This window comes from Arvicola amphibius, chromosome 8 (assembly GCF_903992535.2).
Source record: "Arvicola amphibius chromosome 8, mArvAmp1.2, whole genome shotgun sequence".
Lineage (NCBI taxonomy): Eukaryota > Metazoa > Chordata > Mammalia > Rodentia > Cricetidae > Arvicola > Arvicola amphibius.
Window position 1 is genome coordinate 54658169 of NC_052054.1, and position 16334 is coordinate 54674502.

A 16334-nucleotide genomic window follows, 5' to 3' on the forward strand; every position below is an offset into this window, starting at 1 on the left:
GCATTTTCTCCATCTGTAGTATCAGTTCTCTGCCTTCTGCCATCTTTCTACCTGCTTTCTTTGCCGCCCTGGCCACTCTGAGCAATTCAGCTGCTTCAGCCATCAGACAGCTGGCTGCCTAGCCCCTCCTACAACTCAGCCACCATCAATAGGAGCTCTCTGCTGTTACCAGACCAGAGCAGGCAGCATAGGGGAGTATATTCCAGCTGATGCCTGCACCCGAGGACTCTGTATTTTTTTTTTTTTTTTTTTTTGGTTTTTCGAGACAGGGTTTCTCTGCAGCTTTTTTAGAGCCTGTCCTGGAACTAGCTCTTGTAGACCAGGCTGGCCTTGAACTCACAGAGATCCACCTGCCTCTGCCTCCCCAGTGCTGGGATTAAAGGCGTGCGCCACCACCGCCCGGCTCTGAGGACTCTGTATTTTGACCAATCACAGCCATCTGTTAGGACTAATCACAACCTTGTCTTTTAGCACTAGGTATAGCCGTGGAGCAGTGGTTCTCAACCTTCCTAATGCTGCAGTGCTTTAATACAGTTCCTCATGTTGTGATCCCCAACCATAAATTTATTTCATAACTTAATTTTACCAGTGTTAAGAATAGTAATGTAAATATCTGATATACAGGATGTCTGATATTCATCCCTGTGAAAGGGTTGTTCAACCCCCAGGTTGAGATGCTGTAGTGGCTTGCCTGTGTTTTGGATCAGTTACCGGTCACAACAATACCTGTGTTAAACCACTATGAGAAATACTTGTAGATGTGAATGGTTACTGAATGTTCTAGAGTTCATATAGGCTTGTGACGGACACGGATGGCTGGCTGAAATCTTTGCATATTTGTCTCTGGGCTTGCTAGCCCAAATCCTGTTTAATTAAGTCTTGGCACTTCCATTATGAATTGACTAATGTGGCCAGTAATTATTAAACTTTTCTGAGCCTCCTTGCTAATTTCCCTCCTTTATAAAGGGATGTTACTAGGGATGACTTGGCATGGTTTTTGTGAGGAAACAGCTGATGCTTGGTTTCACAGTATGTTATAGTTGCTGTCCGTGTCATTGTTGTTAATCATTTTTATTACTTAGTGTGTAAAATGCTGAACTAGAGGTTTACAATAAATTCCCCCAAAACTCCTAAAATAGGCAGCCACTGGGCTGGTGAGATGGCCCAAGGGGTAAAGGCAAGCCATTCTGCCAAACCTGATGACCTAAGTTTGATCCCTGTGACCCACATATATCACATGTCACTATGTCATAGTGGAAGAAGAGAGCTGGTTCCTGCAAGCTGTTATCAGATGTCCACATTCATGCCTTTGTATTTGCGAACTCACGCTTGCATAGCTTTAGTTATTGTCCACCTACCCCCCACACAAATAATATTTAAAAGGAACGTGTATGTTCCTTAGGCTTTCTGTTGCTGTAATAAGACACTATGGTCAAAAGCAACTTGAGGAAGACAGGGTTTATTTAATCTTATACCTTGTATTCCACCATCCAGAGAAGTCAGAGCAGGAACCTGGAGACAAGAGCTGATGCAATGCCCATGGAGGAGTGCTTCTTATAGACTTGCTCAGCTTGCTTTCTTACAGCACCCAGGAACACCAGCCCAGGAGTAGCACTGCCCTCAGTGGGCTGGGTTCTCCCACATCTATCATCACTCAAGAAAACGCACCACAGGGTTGCCCATAGACCAGTCTGGTGGGGGCATTTCTTCATTGAAGTTTCATCTTCCCAAAATGACTATAGCGTGTGTTGGAGTAACAAAACTAGTCAGTACAGTATAGTGTGTTTTGAAAAGCAGCCATTCGCTTTTAGTTTCTTTACACTGCACGGATTCCAGTCCTCTGTTCCCACCATTAGTGTGTGTATACTTCTTTATCCGTGTCTTGGAGATTTTTATTTGTGGGTAGAGTGCATTCTTTCAGATTGGTTACTAATTCTTCCCCAGTCCCCTAAACTTTGGAATTCCCAAGATTTCATTTCCATGTATGTATGTAAGTAGGTAGATAGGTGGTTTCTTGAGACAAATCTTGCTTTGTAGCCCAGAACTAGCCTTGAACTCACTATGTAGCCTGGGCTTGCAACAAACCCTCAATTGTCCTGCATGTTAGAATTTCTAGTACAGAGCTCTGGAGGCAGAGGCAGGTGAATCTTTGAGTTGGAAGTCAGCCTGGACTACAGAGTGTATTCCAGGACACTCGGGGTTATGTGGTTATGTAGAGAGACACCGTCTCAAAAAAAGAAGAAAGGAAGGAAGGAAGGAAGGAAGGAAGGAAGGAAGGAAGGAAGGAAGGAAGGAAGGAAGGAAGGAGAAACAAAGGAAGAGAAAGGAAGAAAGAAAATAGAATTTTTTGTATGTACCACCATACCTTGCTTTTCTTTGCCATTTTTTCCTTTTCTTACCTTCTTCTTTCCTCCACAACACCTTCATCCATCAATTTCTCCTGTTGCAGCCATTATTTCTATGAAGAAGCCTGCTAATCTATACCCACAGCACTTCTAACTCCCCATGGGTTATATCCATCTGGAAATTCTCCTTACATTCAAAATTAACATGTCAAAAATTAAGCACATTAATTCCCTATTAGATTTATTTCCAACCGCTCCTAAGTATAACATCGTTACTTTTTAACAAACAGGTTTGACTCAAATTCAGCCACTGCCTTTCCTTTGTTCTTCCCTTCTCTCCCTGTGTCTCTTTCATCCGGTCAGTGGGTGCTACTACCGTTGCCACCTCCATGCTGCTGCCATCTTTCAGTGATTCTTCGCCCCTGTTACCGTGGTCCTAATTGAAACCCTCATTATCTCTCCCCCAGCTACTGGATGAGGTGCCTCCTTACTGGTCTTCCCTCTCATTTCCTCTGCACCCAACATGCTATCACCATGGGATTAGGCCCAGGGAATGGTTTTAGTCTTTAGTGCTAATTGCACGCCTATCTTACTAACAAACTGTCCAAACCCCCAGATTGCTTGCAGAAGTCCAGACTACACCTGAGTTCCAAGGCACTTCATCCTTTGGCTTTCTCTTTTACTGGGCTTGTTTATGAGGATACCATGCCTAAGTGCACAGTCCCACAGCTTCTGAACCTGCTCCTACTCTCCCCTTCTTGTACCCATTTCTCCTGCTTCTTTTTTCCTTGAGCCCCAGCCTCCCTATCTTCCCATTCTCTACTCAAGAAAATTTGAGCGTCTTTCAGTCTGAGTTTGAGGACCATCTCCAGCAGGAAGCTTTCTCTGTGCTGTCACCTGTTATTCTACTGTTTTTCTTCTCTGTTCTTTATATGATTGAGTAAGAGCATCCCACCATAGTTTCTTAGAGTTCCTGTTTCTTTGCGTGTCCTTCCATCTTGACATATATGTATTAAAACAGAATTTAAGAGGACATATTTTTTGTAAAAACTGCACAGCAGTGATTTGAGAGCTTGAGGTAAGGATTGCATTATGGAAGGGAAGTATGTTAATAGCTGTGGGAAGTTGTGATGGTGCAGTGGGACTGAGCCAGCCTTGTAATGTGTGGTGGCTGCCTGGCCCAGAGCTTCATCTTCTCAGCCCACCCACCAGACTGTTAGTCCTCCTCACTCTGCTCAGTTACCACAGGAGGTGTGGCAGCTCACACCTGCAATCACAGCACTTGAAAGACAGGGGCAGGAGAATTGCTTCAGGTCAGAGCCCCACCTGGGCTAACCAATGAATTTCAGGCCAGCCCATTGCAGAATGGGTTGGGTTTCTTGTTTGTTTGCTTGGTTTGCTTCTGGTTTTACCCCCAAACATAATTTACAGACTCTTCAGAATTAATAGAATTTTAAATTGGTTATATATTTATATAAGTGATTTTTCTAGGATTATGAAAGATGCAATATCTATTTGAATTGAATCAAAATGTTATTTTAGGTTGACCCATCTCTAGATGTGCATTAAGTTAGCCCAATAATTCTCACCAAGTATCACGAAAGCCACCTCTTCAGATGCCCTATGCCACTTGGTTACATCCCTGCCCGGCACCACCACCACGTCGTCTTTCTACAACAACGATAGATTTTTTTGTTGTTTCATTTTTTCACTTGTATTAATGCTGCAGTACCTTCCCATTGTTCTTTGGATAAAGATCAAACCTCTTGCCATAGAATATTGACCCTGCATGATCTAGTCCCTATGTGCCTCTAAGTCATTCTTGTGCTATGAACCATTCTTCTTACCCTTCTCGTGTTCCTTTTATATCAGTTCTTCCCTTGAATGTCAGCTCTGTCATTCCTTCCCCAGGGAAGCCTGTCTTTTCTGATGTAGATAATTCTCTTATGAATTTTTATGATTCTCTCTCTCTTTGTCCCTGGAAGCATTTATTATGATTGTGACTTTACATTTTATTAGTGATTGTTTCTATTTCTTCTGCTAGATCCTAAGCTCCATGACTGGCTATGCTTGCCATAATACCTGTACTAGCCCAGGGCCTCGTGTGGCAGGTTTTGGGATTCACTAGGCGAGTGAATATGGGAGTGATGAAACTTGTTTATATCAACTAAACATCAGCAGTTCTGCGGAGTTTTAGTGATGAGGGTTACATAATACTAAGCATTGCTGTCATTGTCAACAGTGATAGCAGTGAAGGGCCTCTCACTTTTACATTTGCTCCACTTGTTGTGGAGTATCAAATAATATAGTAAAATGAAGTTAGTCAGAGTCACAGAGTAAGAGTTAGAAAACTCACAGATGTCAAATAGCCCAGGCTTCTGTGTCACCTCAGACATTTCTAGTAGCAAGAGTTAGGCATCACCAGAGGCTGCTGAGATTTCTTAGTGTCAAAGTCTGTCCAGCCGTTTCTTCTCCCTACAGAAGCCTTTCAAGTGAGCAGTGTAAGCTCGTGTGTTCTTTCTCTAGCTCCTCCCCGCAGACTGTTCCAGCCATGTTCGCTACCTCACCTCACACCATTACTTTCTCCAGAACACTCTTCCTCACATACACTCCAGCCCTGTTCCTCCAGCTCCTTCTTCCTGACACTGAGAACACCAGTGTCACCATGTTCCTCCCTGAGAGCTGTACATGTGACAGTACAGGCTGAGTATCACCTATCAAAATGCTTGGGACCAGAAATGATTCCAGTTTCAGAGTCTTTCAGATTTGGAAGTATTTGTATAGACTTTAAACTGGTTGAGGATCCTCAATCTGAAGTAGAAATGCTTCAAAACCCAAGACTTTTGTAACCTCTTTGATTTTGCCAGCTTCTGGATATGGTTCAGCTTGCCAGTATCCCTCTTTACTAGAGGACTAAGGTCAAAATTTCCCACAATGACCTGGGATATAGTAAGATTAGCAGTAATGTTGCAGGAACAAAGAGAAAGCAGATTCTGGAAAGCTTCCTGTCATGTGCTACCATGATTCATACTTTATTCCCATCGCCCATCCATTCATGACTGGAATGGAGAGCTATTGCTCATGCTTGGTGGAGCAGGATGATAGCCTCTGAATCGTATAACTGGTGAATGATGAAGACCTTGCCCGGAGCCACTGCTGTAGTTTTACTTAGCAGGTTTAAGGATACTTTGCTGACAGAGCAAATTTTGTTTGTGCAGGAGAGCTTGGAGTGTAGTGTGTTGAGAGAGAGCTTGTGGAGCATTTAGAAAGCCATGGGCTCCAGTCTGGTGCGAGTAATAAAAATGAGAGTGTAAGTGAGTGGTTAGCCAGTGGGAGGACCCAGAAAGGAAAGGGAACCATGTTACCAAGGCCACATTGAGAGTGTCACCTTCAAAATTGTGTTAAGAGCTGAGTGGTGGTGCACACCTTTAATCCCAGCACTTGGGAGGCGGAGGCAGGTGGATCTCTATGAGTTTGAGGCCAGCCTGGGCTACAAGAGCTAGTTCCAGGACAGGCTCCAAAGCTACAGAGAAACCCTGTCTCGAAAAACAGAAAACAAAACAAAGCAAAAACAAACAAAAAAAAAATGTGTTAAATTCTCCAGTAGTCTACTGAGCTTGTTGCTTCTGCACATTATTCTTCCCTCCTACAATTTTCTTTATTTTAAGAAAAAGTCCCATTGTTCTGTCTTAGAATTGTTGTAGCCATCTTCTAGCTTGAGCTGCCCAATCATAGCCGAGAAAGTTCATCCTTTTCTCTCTTCATTACCAGGGGCCTTGTGCACGACAGCCGGCATAACCTCCAGCTGAGGGGCCTGGTGGTACTGCTCATCTCCAAAGCAGCAGGGCCCAGCGCGGGGAACTCCTCATGCCAGAACTATGACATGGTCAGCGGGATATACTCGTGGTAAGTATTCTGGCATTGTTCTCTAGATTGTGAGCAACTGTTCAGCCCTAGTCATTTTGATTCTAAATCAAATAAAAATAGAGTTGGGGTCCCTTAGGTGGCTCGGCAGTAAAAGTTCCTGTTTGATAAGCTTGATGACCTCATTTGGTACCCAAGGACCTAACATGGTGGAAGGAGAGAAGCGACTCCCAAAAGCTGTTCTCCCATCTCCACATACACACACGGTGGTGTGCACATTACAGCAGCATCGTTTCGTGGACCTTTCTCTTTTTTTATTTTTATTTTTTAAATCTAAGTATTTTCAGTAGAAGGGGTATCCTGGGATTAATCAGTTTCTTTTCACTTTAAATTGATTTATGTTTATATTGTTAGGTTACTGATCATTTCGTGAGTTATTCATATGATCTTTCTAATACTGCTAGAAGAGTTGTCTACTCTTGAGAAAACAAATCCCAAAAATCCTGAAACATTTTCTCATGTTTCATGCAGCAAATGCAGGAAATTCAGCCTCTAGATCACTTGTCTCCCAATCTCATTGTCCACCTATCTTCTCTCTTCCAAGTTCATTTCTCTTGTACATTAGTCTAGATATTAAATTGGTCTGTTCCCCTAAGATCCTCTGGTAAGAGTGTCAGACAAGCTCGCAAATGAAAACTGCTTAGATGTGTATCTGTCTTCTCCACATTGCGTCTGTGTTAAAGCTCAAACTTTACCTTACACATTTTATAGAAAACTCTTGACCAAGTTTAGCTGAGATTATGAGAGGAAATATACAGAGGTTTAGAATGATTATTAGCAACCCATTGGCAGTAGAAAGTAAATGGGTCACACATCTCTATCCTGTCCAGAATCCCATTGATTTTCAGCTTCCTGACTTTGTTCCTGCCCTGTTGTCAGCTGTCTGCTTGGGCGTCTAGATAATAGTACATGTCTATAAGACGCACACCAGCGGTGCTTTATTGTTTCTCGCAGCCTTAAGTGCCACTCCACAAGTAAGAGTCGTTCGTAAGTGAGTCATTCTTATGTTACAGAAGAGACAACCATTCCAAAGTTACAATTTATCAAAAATCTCCTGGATAGGAGGTGACAAAGTTGGGTTGAAATCTTGCTTTTATTCTAGATAGAAGGGGCTTTGTAATTCAGGGGTGCTTATCCATTTGTATGTGCCTACCCTATGGTGTTTGCTAAGGTTTCTTCTTTCTTAATACCCTCTGAAACATGTTCATCCTCGCCATACAGAGTCTGAGCAGTCTGAGTAGAGTTTTAAGAGAATAGATGCCCTTCAGGCACAGAGAAAGTGTCCAGATGAAGTGTACATAGGAACACATGCCTGCAGTCCCAACACTTAGTATACTGAGGCAGGAGGATCCCATTGGAGGCCTGCCTGAGCTACAGCATGAGACTTTGTCTCAAAAAACTAGAAATCTCTTCAAATAATCTAAACAAATGTAATACTTGAGCATGTAGAATCTCAATTATGTTTAGACATATAATTCCAGGCTACTTTCTATATTGTCAAACTTGATCTAGTAATTCATCAGTTGTCTGGGTGTTTTACACACTTGCTAATGTAAAAAAGTAATTTTGGCGTAGGCATTTGAGAAGCCACCAATTTGTTTCTGTGCCACTGAAGTCAATTTGTTTGTCTCCTGCTTCCTTAATTATTCAAGTGTAACTTTTGCTGGAGGCCTATATCTTTAATGCCACAGTGAATTATTTAACATTTGAGGGAAGTACTGATTTGGGAGCTTTTTAATTTACCTCCAACTACTGGGGTTTATATTGTTGGTGTTTTTTTTTTTTTCTCTTTGGCTTGACTTAGATGTCAGCTAATGGGGCCTGAGTAAATTACCTAAGGGACCCAAAGTAAGTTAGGTGATCTTTTTTGTTTGGCCTCAGGATATAACTGGTGCTGTGAATGTGTCTGCAAACTTATCACATAATAGCTAAGAGACAGAATTTAGGCTACAATGTAATAAGTTTGGTTGGGAAAAAGGCAAGAGACCCACATTTGCAAAAATGTGCTATAAACATCCACCCAAGCCTTTTGCCAGAAAGATATCAGGTTTAGAGTTTATTTCATCAATGTTAACTTTAAAGAAATTGATTCTAAGGCCAATAAAAAATATAACTGAAGCCGGAGATAGAGATCAGAGGTTGAGCATCTGCCAATCATGGTCTGGTCCTTAGGTTCAGGTTCGACAAAAAACAAAAAACCTAACTAAACTTGCAAATGTCTTTAACCATAATGAGAAAACTTGAAACTTTCTATTCTATTAATGATAAAATACTTTTGTTTTGTGTATATAAAAGATATTTTTGTACCAAATACACTACATATTGTAGTTAAATTGAGATTTTTCTAATTTTAAGGAAATTGAGTTGGTTGTTGTTACTCTTAGTATTATGTTGGTAGCATGGCCTTGCTATGGAGTCCAGGGTGACCTGAAACTGGCTGTATTCTAGGATGTTACTGAGTTCGTGATCTTCCTGCCGCAGCCTCTCAAGTACGAGGAGTACTAGTGTGTACCAACATAGTAGGCTCAGGTGGATTTTCTGAATGGTTCAGCTTTCTTCATTGTTTTGTAAGAACCAACTCAATTTATTCTTTTGTAGCTAGCAGTTAAAAACAAACCACAAACTGTATGTGATGGTGCATGAGCTGGAACATGAAAAGCTAAAGCTGAGGCACGAGGACTCCTAGCCCTTGAGAGTTTAAGACCAACCTGGGCTACATAGTGAGCTCAGAGTTAGCCCAAGCTATATAGGAGACTCTGTCTCAAAAGACAAAACAATACCTGCAGACTGAATATGTTTCTTTTTCCTAGTGTACAGCTAGGCTGTTTCCCAGCTTCTCTTGCAGTTTACTGGGTTATCTGCCTGAAATCTAGGTAATAGGGTTTGAGCAAAAGTGGTATTATATCAACAAATGTAATCCCAGTAATTTGGAGATAAATTAAAAAGCTCCCAAGTTAGCACTGCCCTCAAATGTTAAATAATTCACATCATAGATAGAAATCTCTAGGAGTGTTATTCACTACTTTCTAGTCATAAGCATCTTGCATGTTAAGCAGATGCTCTTAGCAGCCCATTCAAGGAGACGTTATGGTCTCTGAACCACTCTTTGGAAGAGCACAACCTGCCCGTCCATGTCAGCACAATGAAGGAAGTCCACTTTAAGTGGATGCTTACTTGTTGGAGGAGGGCACTTGTTTGTTCCTGACTACCCAGACCATGAAATCATCACATAGAAGCTGTATTAATTACAACACTGCTTGGCCTATTATCTTATGCATGTTTTTAGCTCACTCTTATCTCTTAAATTAGCCTATTTCTATTATTTTATATTTTACCACGAGGCTTGTGGCCTGCCAGGAAGGTTCCAGCTGGCAGCTTGCAAAATTTCTCCTCTGGCAGCTACATGGCGTCTCTCTGACTCCACTTTCTTTCTCCCAGCATTCAGTTCAGTTTTCCCACCTAGCTCTACTCTGTTAAGCCACTGACCAAAACAGATTCTTTATTAACCAATAGTATTCACAGCATATAGAGAGGAATTCCACATCACCTCCCCTTTTCTGTCTGAATAAAAAGGAAGATTTTTAATTTTAACATAGTAATATTACATATAACAAAACAGGTATCAAGCAAGAATTACATTACAACATTTATATCTACTTTATCTTTTATCGTAACTAAGGAAAACTATAGCTGTCTATTCTTCAACTCTATCAAAGACTCCAGAAGGATATAATATTACCTAAGTAAACAGGAAATGCATTGTAAGCAACTTCCAAAACTCTAGAAAATTGACAGAGACATCTCGCTGCCCGGACAGAATCCAAAGTTTTTCTGTATTGTTGGAGCATCCAATCTTTAGCCTTCAGGCCCATAGTATCCAGAAGACTTTTTCATGAAGCAGGAAATTTGAAGATCTGTTTTGCCTTGTAATGGCAAAGTCCATTAGTTGCTGCAGAATGTCTGTGTCCTGCAGAATGTCTGGCAGACTCTTTCATGAAGTAGGAACCCCGAAGGACTGTCTCACCTTTAGGCAAGTTCAGCAGTCATTTCTCTGGGTCCTGCATGTCCAGTTCATACAGCATAACATCAAGCAGTCCAGTCAAGAGCAGTTTCTTGTGTAAATGGCTAACAAACTCCATAAGTAGCCTCTTTGATACCCATCTTCCTTTTGAAGTAGATTGGTGCTGCCAGGAGCAGATGTGTCTCGCTGTCATGAAAAGTCCTAAGTTCTTAAAACATTTTAAATGCCATATTCTGAAGGTCTCTGAAAGATTTGAAGAATACCTATCTAACCAAAATATATCTCTATATATCTAGAAAACCTAACTAACATGATTACAAGCTTGACTATTATAGATGATTATCCATTAACCTATATTTCTTAATTATACATTGCATTTTAAATGAATTGCACAAACACAATGCTTTAATCAAGAGCAGAAATACACATACCAATGCAAATCTATAGCACTTACTCTGTTAGCAGCAGCAGGTGCTAATGTTGGGTTAATGCTATCACTGTACTGTTGAGCCCTTATCCTCGGAATCATCTTAATCTTGCTAACTCCCATTTTGTGTTCTCTGCCCTGTAAGCCACCCATTCACATTTCTGCAGGTCTCCTTTTATTGCCATCCATTTCCACTCCCCAGTTTCAAGCCTTTGCTACCTCATTTCTGGTCTTTGTCTCTAAATGCTTCTTCTTCCAGTTTTACCTTTCAGGACTTGCTGAGTAGAATGCCCTTAGCCTGCTTTGATCACTCATCCAGCAGCTGCTAAGTACTCTCTCTGTACCAGAGGCTGTACATTTTGCAAGCAGTATAAACTGAATACTGTGTATTGTTTGCCCCCAGCGACCTTAGCTTCAAGCTAGGGAACACATAAGTGTATAGACAACTCTAATGTAGTCGTGTATGGTGGAAAATGCCTATAATCCAAGTACTTGAGAAGAAAAGGCAGGAGAATTGTAAGTTCAAGGCCAGCCTAGGCTATATAGTGAGTTTCATGCTAACCACGGCTACATAGTGAGACCTTGTCTCAAACAAAACAAAAACCACACCAGGTGTAATTCTACCTTATGACTCTGTAAATCAAGTATGGACAGAGTTCTGTGGGAGAATTAAGAGTATAGATAAAATCGGGGAAAATCTCTTGTGGAAAAAACCACTTAGGCTTCAAGCAGAGGACTTAGAAGTGAGCCCTGAAGATAGCCAGAAGGTCATCAGCTCTAGGAAAGCAGGCGAGTAAGAGGCACAGTGAAGGTTCTTCTCTAGGCAAAGGAATTGAGATCCTGACTGACCAAAGACATGGGGTATAGAAAGAAGTACCTCGGGGAGACCACAATAGTGTGGACTTCTAATAGACACTCAGTTCATAGTTGATACATCAATGATTATGAATTTATAGAACTGAGACTAACTTCATTATGTGTGTTGTGGCTTGAATTGTCATCTCAAGATTTATATGTTGAAGTCCTGTTCCCTAGTACTTCACAGTATGACCTTATTTGGAGGAAATACCTTTTTTTTTTTTTTTTTTTTTTTTTTTGGTTTTTCGAGACAGGGTTTCTCTGTAGCTTTGGAGCCTGTCCTGGAACTAGCTCTTGTAGACCAGGCTGGTCTCGAACTCACAGAGATCCGCCTGCCTCTGCCTCCCGAGTGCTGGGATTAAAGGCGTGCGCCACCACCGCCCGGCCAGGAAATACCTTTTTTTCCACAGGGATAATCAAATTAAAATGAAGTCACTGAATTAAGCCTTAACCTAATATAACCAGAGTTCTTTAAAAGGAGAGCTGGACACAGACTCATACAGGGAGAATGCCCTGTGAGCCTCTGAACTCTAGATAGGCATCTGCAAGCCAAGGAGAACGGGGTGGAACAGATTCTTCCCTCACAGCCAGGGCAAACTCAGACAGTGAAAATGAGGAGATGCAGTGGAAAGGAAAGCTGAAGAGATTGTAAAGAGCCCAAAGAGTTAGGGTTCTATCCAGGGAGATAATGAGAGGTACCCAGAAGGCAGCAGAGTAGACCTGGAATCTGGAAAAAAACAACAGCCGCCTTGATATATACTTTAGAGAATTTGTTATTGTTGCTGTTTTTAACATTTCTTTAGAGAGGGTAGAATATGTCATGACATGTGGTGATCAGGGGGCAACTCTCCAGAATCAGTGTTCTCTTTCTGTCATGTAGGGTCCCAGGCATTGAACTTAGGTCATCAGTCTTGGAGCAAGCACTGTAACTTGCTGAGCCATCTCACTGGCCTGAGAGGGTGTTTTTAAGAATTAAATGAGGGCCAGTGAGATGGCTCAGTGGGTAAATGCCTTTTCCATGCAATCCCTTGCACCTCTATAAATGTGGAAGGAGGGAACCAACTCCATGAAGTGATTCTTTGACTTCCACATGTGTACCATGGCTTGTGTGCACAAATACATAAGTAATAATAACAATAATAAATTTTAAAATTTTTCAAAGAAATAGATGAAAGTCAAGCTTGGTGCCTCATTCCTCTTATACCAGCACTGAGGAGCAGAGGCAGGAAGATGAGTTCCAGATCAACTGGGATAGATAGTGAAGCCTTATATAAGTTAAGTAACTAAGGACTGAACAATAGAGCCCAACAGTAAAGCACTGTGACTGATTCATAAAAAATTAGTCCCTAATAATACCACAAAAGGAAAGAGAAAAGAAGAGAAGGGAGAGGAAGGAAAAAAGAGTGCAGTGACTCCAATAAAATATGTGTTGTAGGAGCTTGAGTTTGCTTAGAAGGTGATCCCAGAGTGGGATCTTGGTAGAGCATTTGCCTATTATGTGTCAGGCCCTTGGTTCCATCCTCAGCCACACTTTTACGAACATGCACGTGCACATATGTTGTCGGGGTTTCTGTCTCACCCAGTCCTTGTCCTGCCTGGTTCCTATAGTCCTTAAGTCCCAAAAAAAATCACACAGAGGTCTACATTAGTTATAAACTGATTGGCCCATTAGCTCAGGCTTCTTATTAACTCTTATAACTTATATAGCCCATTATTAGCCATTATTCTTATCTATGTTAGCCATGTGGCTCAGTACCTTAATCAGAAGGGCAGTCACATCTGGCTTCTTCTGTGGTCAGGTCAGGACTGCAGAGGAATGGGCTTTCTCCTTCCCAGAATTCTCCTGTTCTCATTGACCCGCCTCTACTTCCTGTCTGGTTGTCCCACCTATACTCCCTGCCTGGCTACTGGCCAATCAGCATTTATTTAAAATAGAATTGACAGAATACAGACCATTCTCCCACACCACACATACACACATGCACACTCACCTCTCTCTTACACACCACACATACCCACACACCCACACACACACACACACACACACAAATGATTGTATGACGTGAGGTCTGAGAGAAAGAGAATCAGCCAGAGATTCACAGGAGTAGCCTGGCAGTATTTGAGAGGGAAAAACAGACCTGGAAAGGATGGATAATAGAGATTTTACTGCAAGCATGTGGCTAAATAGTGCCTCAATTATACTCGGACCTCTTGTGTCCTCTAGCTCCATGCTTTTCTTTCCCACCAGCATTTTCCAAACTGTGTTCCAGAGTTTATGGATGTAACTAGATGTATAGTTGAGTGGAGGTCAGTCAAATAAGCATGTGCTAGCATGCTAGGTCAGAAACAGTTGAAAAGATTTTTATGTTTCAGAATACTCAGGAATCTCTATGGACTGATGTGGGAGGGTCTTCTGTTTTAATAAAGAAACTGCCTTGGCCAGCCCTTAGGTGGGTGGAGTAGACAGAACAGGAAAAAGGAAGTGAGGTAGATGGCTCAGACAGTTGCCCTGCCTCTCCTCTCTGGGGCAGACTGCTGTGCCTCTCCTCAGGGAGAGAGATGCAATGGAGCCAGCCGCCAGTTCAGACATGCTGAATATTTCCCGGTAAGACACCACTCGTGGTGTTACATAGATTATTAGATATGGGTTAGTCAAGATGTGAGTAAGAGGCTAAAAATAATGGGCCAGGCAGTGTTTTAAAAGAATACAATTTGTGTGTTGTTATTTCGGGGCATAAGCTAGCAGGCGGCCAGGAGCCAGGCGGGAACACGGCCCGCAGCTCCTCACTACAATGGACATAAGGTATGCTCTATGAATTCCTAAAAAGATGCCTTTTACTAATTATTTGACTACAGAGTCATTTAAGCTTCATCTGTGTATCTTGTAGAATGTTGCAGAAGTTTGGGAAGAGTTATTCTATTTTGGAGTGCCTAAGCTGGAATCCTATTGGGAATTCTGTGAGGCAGAAATACACTTTCCCTAATGAGAAACCAGGTCTAGAAAAGCAACTTTCTGAGTTGCCACCTGATGGAGCCAAATAAGGAAAGAAATACATGCTGATAAATTGCTTGAGTTTTTAAAATTGGACCCGAGTTCCATCGCCTACGGGTTATGTGACCCTAAACAAGCTAGGTGTCTTAGCTTCCATTTTTGACGCTGTGGTGAAATGATTAGACAAAAGCAACTTAAGGAAGGGACGTTTTTTGTTTTTGTTTTAGCTCCTAGTTCCCATCGTGGCAAGGAAGTCACAATGGCAGGAGCTTAAAATAGTTGGTCACATTATGTCCCCAGTTAGAAGAGAGTTGAAACTGTACTTGCTAATGCATGGCATTTAGACATTTAGACAACTTAAGTCTTGGCCACAATTCAAGGCAGTCCTCACAAGCATGTTCTTTCAGGTGAATTAGATATTGTCACCTTGACAACACTAGGTCTCATTTTAAGTAAATTCTCTGCCTCCTTACTGCTCTGCTGGTTGTATTAGACAAGGCATGGTAGCACTCAGGACCATAAATTCAAGGACAACCTGGACTACATAGTGAATATCTAGGCCTACATGGTCCAAACAGTGAGACCTGTGTCGTAATTGTTTAACAAATATTGTCCCTTATTACTTCCAATCCCTATCCTGGTGTTCTGCGACTTTTATCAAACTGATCACTCTACAAGGGCAAGCACTGCAGTTATCTTACACAATTTTATATTTAACAAGTGCTTTGGACATTGTGTACATTTAAATCTTTGTTTAGATGACTATATCTCCATTATAACATAAATGTTCTAATCTAGCCTGAAACAAACTTTTTTACACATGTTTTACCTTTTAGGCAAACATACCCTGTTATATAAGGCAAAATATAATACAGCATTTAAAGAAAGGAAAGTATAAGTGGAATATCATGAAAAGTATTACAAGAGGCCAAAGAGATGATTTAGTGTTTAAGTTGCTGCTCTTGCAGAGAACCCGGTTTCTATTTCCTCTATCCATGTCAAGTGGCTCACAACTTCCTTTTACTCCAGCTCCAAAGTGATAGGGAACCTTCTTCAGCCAATGACTTTTAAGAGGCTGGACCAGGTTAGGGCATGACCTTTTGGCTACCCAGAGAAAACCGCCAGCTGCCCAGGGCGCTCTCTCTCTCTCTCTCTCTCTCTCTCTCTCTCTCTCTCTCTCTCTCTCTCTCTCTCCCCCCCCCCCCCATGTTACACACCTGAGGTTGGACTTATTGTTCCTGTTCCGTGAGTTTGCCTTTTATGATAAAGACTTATAACTGGAATCTTTTGGAGTTAGCTTGGGATTCTTTGACTCGCTTCCTCACCCCCTTCCACTTCATCCCCACACATACATAATTAAAAATAAAATAATCATTGTTTGAGAACAATACATTTATTAAATTTTTTCTTTTATTGTTGAGATTATAATATATTATTCCTCCCTTCCCTTCCTCCCATATAACCCTCCTTACTCTTTCAAATTATGGCCTCTTTTTTCATTATTTATTGTTATATGCATATATATATATATACATATATATGTACTCACACAAACACATATATAGTCCTAAATATAACCTCAGTCTGTATATGTTGCTTGCATGTATATTTGCTGTACTTCTCATTAGGTCTAGTCTTTCCTGAGGAAGACTATGTCTCCTGATCTGTAAGCATTCCTTAGTCGCCTGTAGTTCTTGGTGTAGACTTGAGGCCTTGTGGTCTTTCCTTCATTCACTTTGGCACATCTATTGTTGTTCTTTTGTTAAC

General features: G+C 41.5%; 1 protein-coding gene across 1 annotated transcript in view; it reads left to right on the forward strand.

Annotated features, from left to right (window-relative positions):
• Positions 1-16334, forward strand: part of Pdss2 (decaprenyl diphosphate synthase subunit 2) — a 239951-nt gene that overhangs the window by 65056 nt on the left and 158561 nt on the right. Inside the window, exon 2 of the mRNA XM_038340229.1 lies at positions 6117-6251. Coding sequence (XP_038196157.1) covers positions 6117-6251 — 135 coding nt within the window. The remainder of the gene's footprint in view (positions 1-6116; positions 6252-16334) is intronic.